At 38.7% G+C, this 21,131-nt stretch overlaps 1 protein-coding gene across 1 annotated transcript in view; it reads right to left on the bottom strand.

Moving 5' to 3' along the window:
* LOC138762680 (procollagen galactosyltransferase 2-like) overlaps nt 1-21,131 on the bottom strand; it is a 175,726-nt gene that overhangs the window by 18,088 nt on the left and 136,507 nt on the right. Inside the window, exons 7-9 of the mRNA XM_069936279.1 lie at nt 18,153-18,229; nt 5,753-5,859; nt 1,847-1,979 (exon numbers count right to left, since the gene is read on the bottom strand). Coding sequence (XP_069792380.1) covers nt 1,847-1,979; nt 5,753-5,859; nt 18,153-18,229 — 317 coding nt within the window. The remainder of the gene's footprint in view (nt 1-1,846; nt 1,980-5,752; nt 5,860-18,152; nt 18,230-21,131) is intronic.

Genomic DNA, 21,131 nt, shown 5'->3' with positions numbered 1-21,131 from the left:
TATCTGACTCTATGTTGCAATGCCAACAATTGTGCTGATGAGCAAGTCGAAGTCTGTTGAAGGATCCACAAAGGAAAATAACTATAAAATTCAGATTAACTTACAAGGCCTGATGATTTACAATCACATCTCAAAAAGTGACAGACAATCTTCACCTCCAAGAGAGCGTCTAACCACTTATCACTGACATTCGTGGTATGACCACTAGGGAATCCCATAATATCATCGATCGGAATTAACTGAGTAGGTAATACAATGAGGTAGCTACCAGCGCTCCTGTCTCCCAGTTCTGGAGATCCAGGTTCGGTTCTAACCTCTGATGTTGTCTGTAGAGTCAGAATGTTCTCCACGTGACTAGAGTTAAATTTAAAAAATCTGTGGATGCTGAGATCATGCAGTACACAAACATGCTGGAGAAATCCTACATGTTTTGCAGCATCTATAGGAAGTAAAAGGTAGCCAGCATTTTGGGCCTGGCCCTTGTATGCTTATCTTTTACTGTGTGACCTGTTGTTCTCAAACACTTTTGTGCATTGCATTTCTCCATGCAACCATATGGGTTTTTGCCAGGGCTGTGGTTTCCCCCACGCCAAAGACCAATGGGTTGGTAGGTTAGTTGGCCAATTTAATTGTCCCTAATAACTGAAGGGTATTGATGGTAATGTGGAGAGAATGAAATCAGTGGTTGATGGTTGACACAGACTCAGTGGGCTGAAGGGCCTGTTTACATACTGCATGACTTAGGAACTGTCCACATAAACATTAAGGTAACAGGGAGATCAACAACTCTGAAAGAGCTTCACATCATCCAGAACATAACAGAAACTTTACTCAGTAGCAGTATCCCCAAAATCATTCATTCCCAGTTCACAATGGCTGCAGAGCACACTGTAAAATGTGCTGTGATTACTTACTCGGGCCACTCCATCATCATCTCCCAATCCTGCAACCTTTCCCACCAATGAGGACAGGAGTGCATAGACACACCACTCCCTGCAGGTGCCACTCCATGTTACATTCCATCCTGGCTTGGAAATATATCATGGGTTCTTCATCATTGCTGGGCCCAAACTCTGGATCCCCAACATATGCCTGTGTATTGTGTAGTTGTATGTTTTGTGAGTATGACATTCACCAGCTTCTGATGGTATTTGGTTTCTGTACATGTTATGTAAATATGTAACAAGTCCATGACTGTGAATTTGTTACCTGGGTGTTATAAATAAAATATGTTTGTAAGAAGTCGAAAGAAACTAAACCAGAAATTTGCAAATTATATCACTTTTTAAAAATTCTCTATCTTGGCAAAATATGTTTGAGACGTCAGTTCACAACCACATTTTGAAGGGCAATTAGGGATGGATAATTAATGCTCGCTTTTCCAGCCATGCTGATATACCATGAAAAAAAGATGAAAGAGGTAACATCCATCAATTATCTTGAGGTGTCCACTTGGTTTAATTGTTCTGGTGGACAAAACTATCACAGCCGCTGAGGACATTTGGTGATATTTTAGTTACACTGAAGGCAGCACTAAAAAAAAGGCTCAGAGAGTAGCCATGTTGAGATATTAGTCACTGCAATGCCGGGAAGGCTGACCATACAAATTGGCACCAGGTCAAATTAATTAAGACATAAGAGAGAGAGAGAGAGAGAGAGAGGGGTAGGAGAATGCTCTCAATAAGACAAGTACTCATTTCAATCTCAATATAACAAATCATTTCTGAATTTATATTTCCACATTTGAGGACAAGTACAACAAATACTGACACACATAGCTTTGTTGAAGCAGATCTCCAAACAGCAGAAGCATGTTTAATGCATGACTTGTGATCCCTCTTCCTACCTCTTTCCAGATGTAATAATGGCTCAGGAAGCAGCCGATTTCTCCCCGTGTGAGTATTCGCCCTGAGTAAGGGTCATGATAGCCTGGCAGCATTTCAACGTTAAGTACTTTCAGGTGGCTTGTGTTGAGAGCTCTATTGATACAAAATGCATATTGCACAAACATAATAGATTTCTTTGATTACACAACTTGAAGTGGTACATTCACGATGATAGAAGAACATAGAATGAAAATGCAGCTCTGATTTTTACAGCTAGTGGCTTGTACATGTTCTCCTGTTTCAGAATGCAGCAGTAGTTTGCTCCTTAGGTTTATTTAACCTTGTGTTACCACACCATTGGACAGCATACAGAATACTATTTGAAACCCATTTGGGTTTCAACAGAAACTTTAAACTTGTCGGACCAATTGATCATCTCAGTATCGAAGGTTAATGATCCAGCTGTACAATGCTATGGCCATTACTGAGTCATGGCTAAAAGATAGATGTCATTGGGAGCTGAGCGTCCAAGGTAAATCTGTGTCATGCTGTCAATCTCTCACTATGCTTAGTCTGCACTACTGGCATTGGACGTGGATTATCTCTACCACCAATATATCATTCATTATTGTACTACTGAGTTTCTACTAATAAAAGCCATGATATGTGTTTAACTACACTGCATTTGATCTCCTCATTATCTGGCACATCAGATACACCGTGTATTGCAAGAATGGGCCGGGAGGTAGAGGGGGTGGCTTGGCTCTGCTGGTTAGCAACAATATTAAATCATTGGAAAGAAGGGACATAGGATCAGGAGAGGTTAAGTCCTTATGAGTTGAGTGAAAGAATGGTAAAGGAAAGTTAGGTTGGTATGGAATCTCAGGAAAGATATTGTGGGATGCCTACGGGATGGCTTTTGGAGTAGCTTGTTGATGAGTCCACCAGGGGATTGGCTGTTCTGGATTGGGTGCTGTGTAATGAACCAGAGGCAATTAGAGAGTTTAAGATAAAGGAACCCTTAGGAGGCAGTGATCACAATATGATTGAGTTCACTGAAATTTGAATAGGAGAGGCTACAATTCAATGTGTCGGTATTTTAGTGGAGTAAAGGAAATTACAGGCGCATTAGTGAGGAACTGACCAAAGTTAAATGGAAAAGCACACTAATGGGGAAGACAACAGATCAGCAATGGCAGGGTTTCTGCCAAAAAAAAAAGAGGAAACTGCAGGACAGGAACATACCAAAAAGAAAAAAAAATTGTGAATGGTAAAATAAGACAACTGTGACTGACGAGGGAAGTTAAAGCCAATGTAAAAGCAAAAGAGAGGCCATCCAAGGAAGCAAAAACAAGTGGGGAGGTAGAGGACCGGGCAACTTTTAAAAACTTGGAGAAGACAAATAAGAAGGTGATTAGGAAGGAAAAGATGAATTATGAGCAGAGATTAGTAAGATAGTAAGATAGATTAGTAAGATAGCGAAAGGCTGTGGAGAGAGTTGAATAGATGAGGAGAATGGGCAAAGAGGTGGTAAATGAAATACAATGTTGGAAAGTGCACAGTCAAGTATTTTGGTAGAAGAAATAGACAGACAGACTATTATTTAGATGTGGAGAAAATTAAAAATTTCAGGGTGCAAAGGGTCTTAGGAGTCCTCATGCAGGATACCCTAAATGTTGACCTGCAGGTTGAATCAGCAGTAAAGGTGAATGCAATGTTGGCATTCATTTCTAGAGGGCTAACATGCAAGAGCAGGGATGCAATGTTGAGGATCCATAAAGCACTGGTCAAATCTCACTTGGATTTCTGTGTATAGTTTTTGGTGTTGTTTTTGAGAAAAGAAGCTTTACTAGAATAATACCAGGAATGAAAGGGTTAGTATATGAGGAATGCCTTGTTGGTTCTTGGACTGGACTCATTGGATTACAGAAGGATGAGTGGGAGGCATTTCAAATGCTGAAATGCCCGGACAGAGTAGATGTGACAAGGATGTTTCCCATGGTAGGAGATTCTGGGACAAGATAAAAGGGCATTAATTTAAAACAGAGATGCGGACAAATTTCTTTCAGTCAGAGGGTTGTGAGACTCTGGAACTTATTGCTACAGGTAGCTGTTGAAGCAAGGTCATTGGGTGATAGATATTTGATTAGACAGAGCATCAAGGGTTATGGGGAGAAAGCCAGGAAGTGGGGCTGAGTGGGTGGATGGATCAGCTCATGATTAGAATGGTGGAGCAGACACAATGGGCCTCCTTCTGCTTCTACATTTTGTGATCTTGTGAACGTGTGTTCTGTGTTGCCCATCTCCAATGATATTCAAATCAAATATATATTTTTGCCTTGACAATAAGTGAGGCAAACATTGGTGTACGTGGTTTATGTAATCCATGTCTCTAAAGGGCAGAAATTAGTGAGTGTGCAAATTATGATTCATCTCATCTATTTCTAGATACAAGAATGGCTCAGAAAGCAGTCGATTTCTCCCCGAGGAGTATTCACCCTGAATATGCGTCATGGTAGTCTGGTGACATTTCAATGTCAGGCCAATTCAGAGAACGAAGAACAGACAATCACATAGATTGGAGCCACGAGCAAGTCCCAGAAGGTAGTAAAAACTTATCTCCTTCCCTAACAGGCAAATTTTATGATCAGCACCCACAGCCCTGATTTCAGGCACATTCCCTGCTGCTGACAACTTGAAAGCACAAGTTTAGTACCCAATAAATTCATTCTTTGCTGTCAACTGTTTCTTGCTCTACACACTTATTCATGCTAGTTTCAGGCACTGAATTTTATGTTTGATTTCAGAGTTATAGAGAGATAGACCATGGTAAAAGACCTACTGAGACGTTTGTGGCCATAAACCACCCATATATTATAATGACATTAATCCCATTTTAGTCCCCACCAACATTCTCATTCACTCATCCAAGATTTTCTCAATCGTCTATACACTATAGTTAATTTACAGTGACCAGTTAATCCATCAGCCCACACATCTTTGGTATGGGGAGGAAACTAGAGGACTCGACGAGAAAACCCATGTTCTCATAGGGAGTCAAACATCAGATTTGAACCGAGGTCTCTGTGCAGTAAAACTGCAACCATTGTGTGACCTAACTTTTATTTCTCAACCTGCCTCAGGGCTCCTGTGCAACTATTGTGGGAAGGAACATGTTCCTCAAAAACTGGGGGTGGAAGTGGTAATGTGAGGTCTGGAATCAAGCTTTCTGGATATCAGTCCTTTCTGGATGTTCCTATAAACATTTTCCTTCTGTCCATTTCCTGCCCCCATTAAATCTGGTTTCCAGGTTGAAGGCCTTTTGGTTACAAGAACACAGCCTGCTGGAACATCCAAGTCCAGGTGGGAGAGATTGTGGATTGTTTCTTCATTGTAGAGGTCCCGCTGGTGAACAGCGAGAGACTGGTGCTGATCGTGGTTCATGGGAAAAGATAATGGTTGACTACAGGGATTCAATGGTTATCCAGAAGGGCAGTTGGTAATTGGAAACACAGATCAAGACAAAAGATGTGGGGTGAATGGAGATCCGATGGTGTTGTTGGGGGGAGGCTGATGGGAATGGCAGGGATGGGGAGCATTTGTGGACTAATGTACATCAGAGAGAGAGGTTCCACGTGGGGATATGCAGATGGTCAGAAATCAGATAGCAGTCAGAGAGTACATCCAATAACACTTAGCACATCATTTTCAATGGCTACCACTTGGAAAGTCTGACAGTGTTTGGAAAGGTCCTGAAAATACTTGAGCAAGGGTTACAGTTGTCAAGGATGGGGGTGGTGTTGAGCAGACCCATCTGGTGGGGTGGGAGATGTTTACTGGGCAAATCATTAGACCACCTCCAAACTGTCAGGAGTGCTGCAGAGTTACTTTCCGCACAGCTTATTCGGGCCAGCATCAGTACTTACTTTCCATCCACTGCATCTGCTATCTTGACATCAATTTCCTGTTCATAAAGTGTCCGGAGCATCCGATCCCTCCTGTCTTTTCTCCGCTTGAGATTTATCATGAAGATCTAAACACAAGTCCACATTCAATAATCAGTACAAATGGCCTGGCGACCACAGCAGGTTATTTTAAAAGATTCATCCAATTTACATGTGTTTTAGTGAACCACTATTTTATTATATAAGTTCTTTTTGTCTTTGACAAGCTGCTCAAGGAACATTTTTTGCTTCCGAATCAAGACAAGTACATCATCTAATATTTGTTGTGTATATTTTTGGAAGGTTCCTCTGGATCAACACATTATGACTAACTCCACTGTTCTCACAACTTTCATGCTATGTCCATCCACTTACAGGCAAGTAGTTCTATAAACCAATGTAAACCATGCTATTTTTCTTTAGATGGATGTATTCAAAGAAGAGCTGTAAAGTTCTTCTGGTACCCTGGTCAATATTTATCCTGTAACTAACATCACAGTAACAAAAGATCTAGTCATTAACTGCCTGTTTATGACAGGTTCCTGTGCACAAATTGACTGCAGCATGACCCCATATTATATGGCTGCACTTCAAATGTGTGAAGTTGGGTTGACTTGAAGTCAGGAAAAGACAGCATATAAACATCAGAAGGATGTGATTAATCCGGAAAAAGTTACCAGGACCGGAGGGCTTGAGTTATGAGGAGAGGGTGGAAAGGGCATGAGTTTTTTAAAATCTCCTGAAGCTTTAGCGGCTGAAGACTGAACATAAATCATGAGTGACACAGAGTAGGTAAATGGTCATAGTTTTTTTTCCCCCAGGGAAGGGGAGACTAAAACTATAGTCCTCTGGTATTAATTGGCCACAATAAATTGTCTCTAGTATGTATGTGAGTGATAGAATCCAAAGGAAATTCATGAAATGTGCAAAGAATAAAAATGGGATTTAGTGTAGGATTACCATAGATTCAGTCAGCTGAAGAGCCCATTTCCATGCAGAATCTCTCTATGACGTCTAGGTCTTATTGCATCTCCATTTTTCCTAATTTCACGCTGATCAACAATTTGAAATGTTTTCACTCACATGCTGGTTGGGATCTGAATATGGAGTCTGAAAGGGTGATGGAGGAAGAAGGATTTTAAAAAATATAGTTGGAGGGGCACAATGAAAGGACCATGAGCTGAAAAGCTCTTTTTGGCTGTTAAAGACATGAGAGAGTGGGATGGGATGAATGGTCCCACCTGTGGTTAATTTCAATGATTCTATGAAAGGGCTTCATCATGCAAAAGGATGGAATTTGGGAAAAAGAGGAAGACAGAGAGTTTTGCAACGGAAATTTCAGAGTTTAGAGTGTACGTTTTTAAAGTGAGCTGCCGCAATGGAAAATATGGCTGGACCACTTCTTTCTTATGGGCCATTCATACAGCACAAAACCACATGCACATGTCCATGCCAACCGTGTACTTTTGAATCACATTTCCTAGCACTTTGTCCACAGCCTCCTGTGTCTTGGCAATACAAGTGCTTGTCTTCTTAAATGTGAGACGACCTGTGTCCACTGCCTTTCCTCCTTACTCTAGGTTTTGATTCGCCAACTCTTAAAATAATAGGTTTAATGCACTTCAATACACAAAGGTGCTGGAGGAACTCAGGAGATCAAGCAATGTTATTTATGTAGGAAGAATATGGAACCAATTTTTCGGGCCTGAGCCCTTCGTCAAGATATGGGCAAAAAGCAGGCATGTGCCTGAATAAAATGGTGGGGAAAGGGCATGGGGAGGAGCAGAGGGTTAATATGTTACAAGATAAATTATCTGGTTTTGCTCTGTTTATGGTTGCTTGCATTGAAATGTGGATAATGTATGAAATTGCTTGAAGATTTTGAGTGATTTTGAATTAACTTTAAGTTCTTGGGAGTCACTAATTGAGGATCTGTCCTGGACCCAACACACTAATCGCATCATGAATAAAGCATGTCAGCACTTCTACTTCCTCAGGAGTTGTGGAGGTTTGGTATGATACAAGAAACCCTGGCAAATTTCTACAGATGTGTGGTGGAAAGTGTGCTGACCAGCTGCATCATGGTCGGGTATGGGGGCACCTGTACCTCTGAGCTTAAAGCACTGCCAAAGATAGTGGACACAATCCAGGACATCACAGGCAAAACCCTCCACAATGGCAAGAATATCCACAGGGAACACTGCCATCAGGGAGCAGCATAAATCATCAAAGATCCACATCACCCAGTACACGCTCTGATCTCACTGCTGCTGCATTCAGGAAACAGGTATCGGTGCCAAAAGACTCGCACCACCAGGTTTAGGAACAGTTTCTACCCCTCCACCATCAGACTTCTCAATAACAAACTCAAACAGAGATTCATTTAAGAACTCTTACTTGTGCACTTTATTGATTCTTTTTATTCTCTCTGTATTGCACAGTTTGTTTATATTTGTTATCTGTTTACACTTCTTTATTTTGTGACAGATTATGTTATATTTTATATTGTATATAGAATGTTTTAAAGGAGATAAATTGTGGCATTTTTTTAGTGTAGGTCACATACAGATGCAAACACTTCAAAATAGATCTTATTTAAAATGCAAGAGCTTGGCTCATGCCAAACAGTCCAGGCCCCAAGCACATTGCACAAACTTTGAAAAGTGTCTATAAAGATTTCACAAGTAGGTGTTCATTGGACATGCTGTGGAATAATGGATTATTGTTTTGGAAAGCAACAGATGAACAAACTCAGAAGATTAGGTCTGCAGTGCACGCGTGTGTGAGAGAGAGGGAGAGAGAGAGAGAGAGAGAGAGAGAGAGAGAGAGAGAGAATTCAGTTCTACAGTTCAGCAGCAACAGCTGGGACTGGAACAGGACAAGCTGGCAAGCTTGCGGAAGAACCCCATTTTGAAGATGGGTTGTGAGTTCTAAGATCAGTCTGCTCAAAGCATTTGTGGTCCAGGCAAGAGGAGAGGACTTGAAATAATGGAAACAAAAAGGAACTCTGTGATGACCTGAAAGGAAGAGGTTATCATCTGGAAAACCCTGATGGGGCAAGTTTCTTCAGCAAGACACTGAAGTGGCTGATTGGAAGGGATCAGTTGTGAGTGTCCAAAGAGCAACAAATCTCTCTCTGAAATCTGACAAGAACCTTCCTGAGCAATAACCATATACCTTTCAAGCACCAAAGCCTGGTGAAATTTATAAATGTTAAATTCTGTGCACAGTCTAAGAACTGCCTGCAACCAGTGAACTTGGGAGGAGTGAGAAGTGAGATTGGACTGTGAATGAAAGAACTTTTCTGGACTTACACAAACATTACATACACGTGCGCTTAGAATTAGTAGTGGGTTAAGTAAGTTAATAGTTATAAGTTAAAGTTTGATCCTGTTTTCATGTTTAAAGATAATTAAAGGCAACTTTTGTTTAAGTAACCATTTGCCTTGGTGAATATTGCTGCTGGGTTTTGGGGTCCTCCTACATATATACGCTGTGTACAGTTTTTTGGCATTATCACTAAGTGGTAATTCTGCCTCGCCCACAGAGAAAAAGAATCTCAGGATTGTGTGTGATGTCATGCATATACTCTGACAATAAATCTGAAACCTGAAATAGGAGCATGTGGCCCATCTAGCCTGTTCCATCATTCAATAAGATCATGCCTTTCTGTCTGTTTCACAGAAACCTCAATTCCCCTACTATTCAAAAATCTATCCAAATGTGTTTTAAATACATATTACTATAATATTAATTTTGTTGCCCTGTGGCACATTACAATTTATTTTCAGTGAGGAACTGCTGTGAATCCATTGTTTTGTTACTGTTCTGGAGACACAGATGATTGGCAATGACGTAGGGTAGGGTAAAAGGATTAGGACGGGAAGGATCTGGCTGTATACAATTTCCTGAGTTTAAAGCAGTAAATGCAGCTTCCAATGTCTCTAACATTAACTCTATTTCTCTTCCCATGAATGCTTACTGGTGGTTAAGTGTTTCCAGCAATCCGTCTTTATTATAATAGCTTCAGGTTAATCGGAGAAGATAATATGTAGGTTTTGTCTTGGAAGGTTATTGGAAAGTAATACAGGTAAAAATTCCTCATTCATAAAATCAGAAAATGCAAGAAACACCTAGCTGGTCAGACAACATCTGAAAGGGAGAAGCAGAATTAATGTTCATGAATAAGAGTCTTCTTCAACCTACCAAATTCATGCTGACCAGATATTCAATCCCATTTTATTCTTTCTATATTCTACCAATCATTTAGCCATTAAGGACAATTCACCCACAGACTGACATGTCCTTGGGATTTGGGTAAAATGACCAGAGGTCTTGAAGGAAATCAGCAGGGACACAGGGGAACGTGCTAACCCAACACAGACAGCAATGCAGATCAGGAATGAACTGAAGATTACAGATCTGTGAGACAGCAGCCCTACTAGCTGCATTACTATAGGGTTTATATTAAGGAGAAGGGGAGGAATAGAAAGAAAGAAGGAACATGATGGAGTTGAGACCTAGGTTGCCTCGGGGATGTAATTGTATTTTGGTGCCATTTCGTCTCTTCTTAGCCAGCAACCCAGGTTGGAATCCAACAGTCTGTAAGGAGTTTGTACATTCTCTCAGTATCTGCATGGATTTCCTCTGGGTGTTCCAGTTTCATCCCACCCTCCAGAAAACGTACGGGGTTTATTTAAATATTTTTTTTATTTTTCACACTATGAACCATATCAACCAAAATATGTACAAACGTTTCTCATTAAATTTACAGTGGTCTTTTCTCCCCTTTTTTTCCCCCTTTCCCTCCCTCCCCTCTACTCACCCTCCTCCAAAACCCATAAGTATTCAACATATACAGTACAATAAAACCATAAAACAATATCTTCACACAAAGGAAAATAAACAAGAAAAATGAGTCGTCTATTTATTACACACTGAATCTAGTCGTTTTGTCTTCTTATCATTTTCATTCTCATTTTAGGGGATGGAGGTCGTAGGCAAGCTCTCTCTGTTATGTTCCATGTATGGTTCCAAAATTTGTTCAAACGTTGTGACTTTATTTTTTAAATTATATGTTATTTTTTCCAATGGAATACATTTATTCATTTCCATGTACCATTGCTGTATACTCATGCTCTCTTCTATTTTCCAAGTTGACATTATACATTTTTTTGCTATCGCTAAGGCTATCATAATGCATTTTTTTTGCACTTTATCCAATTTGAGGCCTAATTCTCTACTTCTTATGTTACTTAAAAGAAATATCTCTGGCTTTTTTGGTATGTTATTTTTTGTAATTTTATTTAGTATCTGATTTAATTCTTCCCAAAACATATTTACTTTCGTACATGCCCAAGTTGCATGTAATGTTGTTCCCATTTCCTTCTTACAGTGAAAACATCTATCCAATAATGTTGAATCCCATTCTTTTAATTTTTGAGGAGTAATATATACCCTGTGTAACCAATTCTACTGTATCATGCATAACCTTGTGTTTATTGTGTTCTTCATAGTTCCAGAACATAACTTTTCCCATACTTCATTTTTTATCTTTATGTTTAGATCCTTTTCCCACTTCTGCTTAGGTTTATAGTTTATTTCATTTTCCTTATCTTGCAGCATAATGTACATGTTGGTTATAAATCTTTTATATATTGTGTCTGTAATCACGTATTCAAAGCTGCTTCCTTCAGGTAATCTTAATCTGTTTCCCAATTTATCCTTTAAATAGGCTTTCAATTGATGATATGCAAACATTGTACCATGAGTTATTCCATATTTGTACTTCAACTGTTCAAATGTTAATAAACTATTTCCCAAAAAAACAATTTTCTATTCTTTTGATTCCTTTTCTCTCCCATTCTCTAAAGGAAAAATTGTCTATTGTAAAAGGGATTAGCGAATTTTGCATCAATAGTAATTTTGGTATTTGATCATTTGTTTTTTTCCTTTCTAAGTGGATCTTCTTCCATGTATTAAGTAAATGATGCAGTACTGGTGAGTTTTTATATTGCACCAACTTTTCATCCCACTTATAAAGTATATGTTCCGGTACCTTTTCCCCTATTTTATCTAGTTCTATCTTAGTCCAGTCTGGTTTTTCCCTTGTCTGGTAAAAATCTGATAAATACCTTAATTAGGCGGCTCTATAATAATTTCTAAAATTTGGTAACTGCAAACCACCTTGATTATACCTCTCTGCTAATTTATCTAATCCTACCCTTGGATTCCTCCCTTTCCACAAGAATTTCCTTATTATTCTCTTTAGTTCCTTAAATAATTTTTCTGTTAAAGGAATTGGTAAAATTTGAAATAAGTATTGTATCCTTGGGAACACATTCATTTTAATGCAGTTTACCCTCCCTATCAACGTTAGCGGTAATACTTTCCAATGTTCTAAGTCTTCCTGCAATTTCTTTATTAGTGGCTGATAATTTAGTTTGTACAAGTGGCTTAAGTTATTATCTAACCTGATCCCTAGGTATCTGATTGCTTGTGCTTGCCATTTAAATGGTGATTCTTTTTTAAATTCTGTATAGTCTGCGTTACTCATTGGCATCACTTCACTTTTATTTGCATTGATCTTGTACCCCGATATTTCTCCATATTCCTTCAATTTCTTATGTAATTCTTTTACTGATACCTCTGGTTCTGTTAGGTATACTATGATGTCATCTGCAAATAAGCTGATTTTATACTCTTCCTCCTTTATTTTTATCACTTTTATTTTATTTTCTATTCTTATCAGTTCTGCCAAAGGTTTTATTGCTAAGGTGAACAATGAGGGGATAGTGGACATCCCTGTTTAGTTGACCTACTTAATTTAAAGTGAATCGATACATATCCATTTACTGTTACCTTCACCAATGGTCCATTATACAGTTTTAATCCAATTTATATATTTTTCTGGTAGATTGAACTTCTGTAATACTTTAAATAAGTAATTCCACTGTTCTCTGTCAAAGCTTTTTCTGCGTCTAGAGCAACAGCCACTGTTGGTTTCTTATTTCCTTGAACTGCGTGGATTAGATTAATAAGTTTGCAGACATTGTTCGCTGTTTGACTTTTCTTAATAAATTGAGTTTGATCTTGTTTTACTATTTTAGGTACACAATCGGCCAATCAGTTTGGTAATAATTTCGGTTAAGTAGAGATATTGGTCTAAATGATGCTGGTGTTACTGTAATTAATGCTGTCTTCCATGAATCTGGCAAGTTTTGTGTTTCTTCTATCTGGTTCATTACTTCCAGGAGAAGAGGAATTAATAACTCTTTAAATGTTTTATAAAATTCTATTGGAAATCCATCCTCTCCTGGTGTTTTATTGTTCAGCAGCTTTTTTAATACATCCTGTACTTCCTCTATTTCAAGTGGTTTTATTAGTTTGTTTTGTTCCTCTTCTTGCAATTTCGGCAGTTCAATTTTAGCTAAAAATTCCTCTATTTTATCATCATTCCCCTTATTCTCAGTTTGATATAATTGTTCATAAAATTCCTTAAAATTTTCATTAATCTCTGTTGGATTATATATAATTTGTTTGTCCTTTTTCCTTGATGCCAGTATCATTCTTTTAGCTTGTTCTGTTTTGTTGCCAGGCTAATATTTTATGTGTTTTTTTCTCCCAGTTTGTAAAACTTTTGCTTTGTTTTCATTATGTTCTTCTCCACCTTGAACGTTTGTAGTGTTTCGTATTTAATTTTTTTGTTTGCCAATTCTCTCCTTTTCATTATATCATCCCTTTTTACTAATTCCTTTTCTGTACTTACTATCTCCCTTTCCAACTGCTCTATTTCCTGATTGTAGTCCTTTTTCATCTTAGTCACATAACTTATTATCAGCCCTCTAATGAAGGCTTTCATTGCGTCCCATAATATAAATTTGTCTTTCACTGATCCTGTATTTATTTCAAAATACATTTTCATTTTGTGTTCAATAAACTCCCTAAATTCCTATCTTTTAAGTAGCATGGAGTTTAACCTCCATCTGTATGTTCTTGGTGGGATGTCCTCCAGTTCTATTGCTAATAATAAGGGTGAATGATCTGATAGTAGTCTAGCTTTATACTCAGTTTTCCAAACTCTCCCTTGAATATGGGCTGACAACAAAAACATCAATCCTTGAGTAAGTTTTGTGCCTACTCGAATAATATGAAAATTCCTTCTCTCTTGGGTGTTGCCTCCTCCATATATCCATAAGTTTCATTTCCTGCATTGATTTAACCATAAATTTGGCTACTTTATTCTTTTTACTTGTTTTTTTATCCAGTTTTATCCAACATTGGGTCCAAATTAAGGTTAAAATCCCCTCCTATCAATATATTTCCTTGTGTGTCTGCAATCTTCAAAAAATTATCCTGCATAAACTTTTGATCCTATATATCATATATATTGAGCAAATTTCAAAATTCTGAGTATGTCTGACATTTTATCATTGCATACCACCCTGCCGGATCTATTATTTCCTCCTCGATTTTGATTGGTACATTTTTGTTAACTAGTATGGCTACACCTCTAGCTTTTGAATTATAGGATCCTGTCATTACATGTCCTACCCAGTCTCTCTTTAATTTGTTATGTTCTGCTTCAGTTAGATGTGTTTCCTTCTTCAATAAATTTAGTAGCCTCTTCCTTTTAATTTGGATATGTATTCCATTAATGTTTATAGTCATATAGTTCACCATGGCCATTTTATATCTTGCCTACACCTCTTTTCCACCTCTTCGCCACCTCCATCCCCTTTTCCCCATTTTCATCTCTTAGTTTTCTCTTATTACACTTAATGTACGACAACACATTTAAGACATAAAGTACCCCCGCAGTTCCCACATCCACTAATATCTTAACCCCAAAAGTTCCCCTCCTCTCTGAGTTTCCCCATATCCCTTGCCGGGCAACCACAACTCCCCATTTCATTTGGATTGCGATCTTGTTCGCAGTGTCAACTGATTTTGCAGTGACGGTTATTCCCCCTCTACCCAGCCCACTCCAGAATTTTTTTTTTTAAAACATATAACAAAGCCCTCTCTCTTCTTTTTCTCCCCTTTCTCCCCTCCTTCCCTTCTCTTTTACCTCTTTAGTTCTTTACATATACATTGTTTTTACATCTTTATATATACTTTATCGCCGTTCTTCATTCTTGTTACATCTCTTCATCTCTTCTCCTGTCCTCCAAACGTTCTGCGAATTCTTGTGCTTTCTCTGGATCCGAGAACAGTCTGTTTTGCTCCCCAGGTATAAATATTTTAAGCATGGCTGGATGTCTTAATATGAATTTGTAACTTTTTTTCCATAATATCGATTTTGCTGTATTAAACTCCTTCCTCCTCTTTAAGAGTTCAAAACTTATCTCTGGGTAAAAAAATATTTTTTGACCCTTGTATTCCAATGGTTTATTATCTTCCCTAACTTTATTCCTTGCCCGTTTTAGTACATTTTCTCTTGTCGTGTATCTCAAAAGTTTTACTAAGATGGATCTTGGGTTTCGGAGCTAATGCTCTGTGTGTCCTTTCTATTTCCATTTCTTCCTGCATTTCTGTTGTTCCCAGGACCTTCGGGATCCATCCTTTTATAAATTCCTTCATGTCTGTGCCTTCTTCACCCCCCTTCAGGCCCACTATTTTTATGTTGTTTTGCCTACTATAATTTTCCAACATATCAATTTTCTGAGATAACAGTTCTTGTGTCTCTTTAATTTTTTTGTCACTTCCAAATTTTTCTTAAGTCATTTACTTCCATTTCTACAGCTGTTTCCCACTCTTCTACACACTCTCCTCTTTTCCCTATTTCTGTCATTACCAGTTCTAACCTTTGCATTTTATCTTCTGTTCTTTTTATTTTCCTTTTAATTGCATTAAACTCTAATGACAACCATTCTTTTAGTGACCTCATTTGTTCTTCAAAAAAGACTTTATCTATATTCTGTTCATCAGTTTTACCTTTTATTTCTCTTTGTCCATCAGTTTTACCTTCTATTTCCCTGTGAAGATCCTGGTCTTCTTCTTCTTCCTCTTCTTCTGTGTCTGTATCAGTGTTTGTGTCTTCTTCTTCTCTTCTTTGTATCTGTGTCTCTTCTGTTTTTCCTGATGAGCTACTTGTATCTCTTTGTCAGGCCTCTTCTTGTTGGGCCTCTTGTTGCTGGTCCTCCCCTCCTGGGCTGTTCGTCTGTTGTGCTTCCTGACGTTGGTCTTCTTGTCGGTCATCCCTCCATCTATCTTCCATGTCTGCTTCATTGCTCCCTCTTCTTCTGCTTTCCTCGTCCTCCAGCTGAGCATCCTGCTGTCGGGCATCCCTCAGCTGTTCACTCTGTGACAGCCCACACCTCTGCTGAGACCCCCTCCCACCGGTGTCCTCTTTCTCCTTTGATTACACACTGCGCACTTTTGTTTGGCTCCAAGAGCCATTTTTATAGTGCACCGGCTGGTGGGTCGTGACTCCGCAGAGCAGTCATTGACCTTGAGGGTCGGGTGCTCCTCGCCACCACAGTGTGCTGTTCCTTCGTGCAGGTAAGGCCTTCTTCTTCTCCAGTGACTTTTCTACTTCTTTTTTTCCAGTTGCTTTTACTTTCTCCTTCTTGGGTGCCATCTTCTCTCTCTCCCCTGTATCTTTATCTTCTATTTTTTATATTTTATTTTTGTTATACTTTGCTTTTTCCTAACTTTTTTCCTATTTTCCTGGATAGGGCTGGTTTTCCTGACCGGCCACTACTCCATCACGTGACTCCCAAAAACATATGGGGTTGAGGGTTAATTGGTTTATTTGGTTGTGTGGGCTCATGGCTTGAAGGGCCTGTTAGCATGCTGTATAACTAAGAAAAAAAAAGAAAATAATACAGCCAAATTATAAGAGAAAAGGAACAAGGTAACATTTTGAAATTCTTAGGTGAACAACATAAGAGGTGCTGGAAATCAGACATGCTGAGTGTTTTCACCAATCTCTGCTTTTGTTTTATGCTGTGCAGTTTTTTTTTCTTTCAAAACTCTGAGCTTGAGTGCCACATTGTTATAGCATCTTGGTTTCTCAATACCTTCAGAGGTCAAGACTTTCCACCTCAGTTCTACAATGGTGGAACTACCAATCAAAGACAACAGTGGAAGAAGACATCAGAAGATAGGCTACAGAGCCTTGCACATTTGCAGTAATTATCATATTATTTAAGGTGAGTGGAGGAAAACTTGAGGGAGATGTCAGAGGTAAGCTTTTGCGCAGAGTGGTGGGTGCCTGGAACGTATTGCTTGGGGTGGTGGTGGTGGAGGCTAGTACAATACTCTTAGATAGGCACATGGGTGTAAGAAAAATAGTGAGTTATGACCTATGTGGTAGGGAAGGATTAGATTATTGTGCAGTAGGTTTACACAGGTCAGCACAGCATTGTGGAGGAAAGGGCCAGTACAGGGCTGTTGGATGTTCTTGAGACAAAAATATGACATTGTGAAAAATTGAGTTTGCACCCATTGCATTTACAGTGGAGTCAAAAGCTGATTTAAAATTAATCTAATTTAATTGCTGTTAAGCAAACAACTCAGCCAGCAACTAATTGTCAATCAGATCATTAAGCATGATTGAAATTATTTTCTTTGCAAAAATTGTCAAAATGATAGCAATTTTAGCTATGTATATGTTGTCATTTTATATTAATAATCCAAGTTGTTTCCAAAGAATAAATACAGCTGGAGAAAGAGTTTCAAAGAGTTATTCTCAGATTCATTTTCTGTTTTTCTGGTCTTTTCTAATAGTTGGCCTTTACCCATTAATTCCATTTGCTGACCTGTGATTTCTAAACTAAGTCAACAATAGTCTATCTTTATTACATCCTAATGGATATTAAAATATACATTAAAATTCAGATTTTGATTTATTGTCAGAGTACCTAGATACCATCACATACCACTCTGAAATTCTTTCTTTCTGCAAGCAAGGCAGAATTACCACTTATTGGTAGAGCAAATAAAATTGTACACAACAAACAAAGAAAGAACTGTAATCAGATAACAAATGTAAACAAACTGACTGTGCAATACAGAGAGAATTAAAAGAAATGTTTTCAGAGATAAATGTTTCTCAGAATAAAACACTTGAAAAGTGAATATAATGTCAATTATTCCACATGCTAATGCTAACATTTATGCCTGCATAAAAAGATCAGCTACAGAGGAGCTGGTTTAATCAATGCAAAAGACAATAGATTGAGGTTTCGATATACTTTGGAAGATTACTGTCTATGCAAAATAACAAGTTTATTAATTTTAATCTCAATAGAAGCCTGTAGCATTTTACAGATCATAGTCTACAAGACAATTAATTAAAAGAACAGGTTTCTTGCAATTCTCTTCATGGTCTTTTACATATCAGAGGTGATTTTGAATGAGTTCAGCAGTAACTCACCTCATCAAATCCCATCTTGTCAGGGTGTTTAGGAGGTAGGGAGACATGCACAGAAGGTTCCATGGGAGGGTGATCAACTGTAAAACAAAGAAACAGTCAAGTTTCTGTGCTTTGTGTCTCATTCGTCTCACCAAGCAATTCAAAATGTTCTTGTAAATGATTGGTGAACCTTTATGCTTGATTAAAACAGGGTAGGCCAAAGGGGAATAGAGAGATGGCATAGATTTGATGAACCAAAATACCTCTTTTGATGTTGTAAGGAAATATAGAAAGTTCATGAAAAATGCAATGGCTTGATACAATGGATGTTAGACAGCAGATGAGTGATTTATATAACCATCACTCTTAGTTTGGGAATGCTGTTGTGTTAAAATATATAATACACATGAACATTACTTAATCTGAGATGAAAGGTCTCCCCAAAATTTTGATTGCGGTTACTAGTGAAAGTTGAATGGGCATTGTTATATCTCTGTGTTACTTGATAGACTTCTTAAATAACTTAGAGATGCAAGATTCAAATAACAGAAGAGACTTTACTTACTGATGTTTTCCACCATCTCAGGAAACTGTTCACACACTCATATATACATACACCCCACAGAGGTGCACTATAGTTACTACAGTGAGAAGGGTGTATTCTGACATGGTTAAAAAAAATAGTTCACATTATGCTGACTATATAACATCCTTCCTTCTCAAGATAAACAAAAATTTAGTGTTCTTTATCACTTTCTTTCCAGTGCAACTTAAGTAACTGAACTTGTACACTAGTTTATTTACACAACTATTTTTAATAGTTCTTATCAATATTGCACTGGCGGCATATGTTGCTTTGCCATCTTGTCCATTTGGCTGCGACCGTTGGGCTCTGTGTTGCTGGTACACGTGTAGGTGTTGTAGCTTGTTGTGCTTCACCTAACAACTGCTGTGCTGTTTCAGTATTAATGGTTGTAGACTCACTTAATACTTCACTTGCTATTGGTGTTGAAGGCTTTGCTGTTATTAAAGCTTTCTGCTTCATCACATCTTGTGTTGGCCGGATGTGAATTCTGTTCCTCCTCCGCTGATTTCCAGAGTCTGTCTCGATAATGTATGATCTTGGTACATATCATACTGCATCAAGGCCTCAGTTAGATCCATCTATTTGCAGAGTGAGGGATTTTTCTCTATCATAGTATCTCAACTCCACTTATCTGCATATTATTTCTTTGAGCTGGTCAAACTTCTCTGATGTGATGATGACCACTGAAATTCCACATCTCCCTTCAGCAACTCTGATGTTTGCTGTGTAGTCTGATATATGTGCTATGAAGGAATTCATATATTGGACCAACCCAAGGAATCTTCTGAGTTCCTTTTTGTCTTTTTAGGTACTCCATCTTGGCAATGGCTTTAACCTTCGCTGGGCTTGGCTTTATCCCATCAGGAATGTACACCATTCTACGAATTGCATTCTTTCTCTTTTATAATGCATTTGTCTGCATTAAGTTTAACTCCAGCTCCTCTTGTTCTTTCCATGGCCTCATGTGGATGAAGATCATGAGGTTTTCTGTCTCTGCCAAAAACCTGGATGTCATCCAAGATGCTAACATCATCTTTACACCCTATGTAGGTCTCATCAATTTTCAGTTGGAACACATCCTGACTCACCTTTAGGCCAAAAGGTAGTTGCAGGAACTTCTAACAACCAAATGGAGTATTAAACCTTGTTAGTAGTGTTGATTCCTCATCTAGTTTCACATTCCAGTATCTATTCTTAGCATCTAGCTTGCTAAAGATTTTGGATCCTGTTAGCTCTGCTATGATGTCTTCTAGTGTTGGTGATGGGTAGTGTGGTGGTACACCACCGGCCTACTGCAGGGGGCAACTTCTGTACCTGCAGGAGTGTAAGGGGACAGGACAGCACCTGGCCGGCTATCAATCATTCGACCTGAATGGATCAAGCCCCACCCGGTTGGGTGTCAATCACCCTCCAGGATATAAGCCTGCGCCGGCCTCCCGAAGTCTCACTCAGAATTACTGCAGCTACAGTCAGCCTGGCTCTGTAGAAGTCTTTGTGGATTAAAGCCTGTTGTACAGTCTTTACCTTTGTGTGTGTCTGATTCTGGCTAACAGTGCACCACAAGTAGTGACCCCTTTTTATTGCTTGATTTAAGTCTTTAGGGTCCAGACATATTCTCAAGTGGCCATTTGGTTTTCCTTTGACCACTATGAAATTTACCCCGTCAGTCGCTCAGTCACTTTGGCTCTGATTTCCATCCTTTCCATGTCCTTTAATTATTGCTCCAGCTTCTTCTTAATCTCTACTGGGACTTTCCTTGGACCAGGGATGACTGGTTTTCAGTTTGGATCTATGACGATGTGGTATTCAAAGTCTCCAAAGCATCCAACTGAATCATCAAAGCATTCTGGGTACATGCTCATGAACTCAGCCTTGTTTGTGACTGGAGGTCAGTCTCCAATGGAGTGTCTCTGTTGATCCTTTGGGATATCTTCTTCATTTGGATCTCATCATTGACAGAGATCAATTGCAACTCCCAGCAGCTATCTAGACCTAGAATTGCTGGTCCTTCTGCAGCTACCACGTAGAACGTACAGAGGATGTTCTTTCCCTTATGGCAACCATTGATCTTAGCTCTCCCTACCTCCTTGATCATGGGTCCACCATAGGCTTATAATATGACATTTGCTCTTTCCAATGCACCATCTTTTAGATACCCTTTTATTATGTTCTCTGGGAACATCTGGCAGTACAGTGTGAGTGGAAGGACATTGCTTTGTGATCCAGCATCACCTTTAGGGTAAATATCGTAGACTTCTTCTAGATTGTCCTCTGTATTTGGACATCTCATGAAGATGTATGGATTCTATGTCCAGTATCTGGTGTCAGAGTTCTCATTGTTTTTTCCTTTTATGTGGTGGGTCTTCTTCTTGTCTTCTTTCTTCACTGGTATGACTGTTTTCTTCATACCAAAC

Source organism: Narcine bancroftii, chromosome 5 (genome assembly GCF_036971445.1).
Source record: "Narcine bancroftii isolate sNarBan1 chromosome 5, sNarBan1.hap1, whole genome shotgun sequence".
Taxonomy (NCBI): Eukaryota; Metazoa; Chordata; class Chondrichthyes; order Torpediniformes; family Narcinidae; genus Narcine; species Narcine bancroftii.
This window is presented reverse-complemented; position numbering and strand designations above follow the sequence as displayed.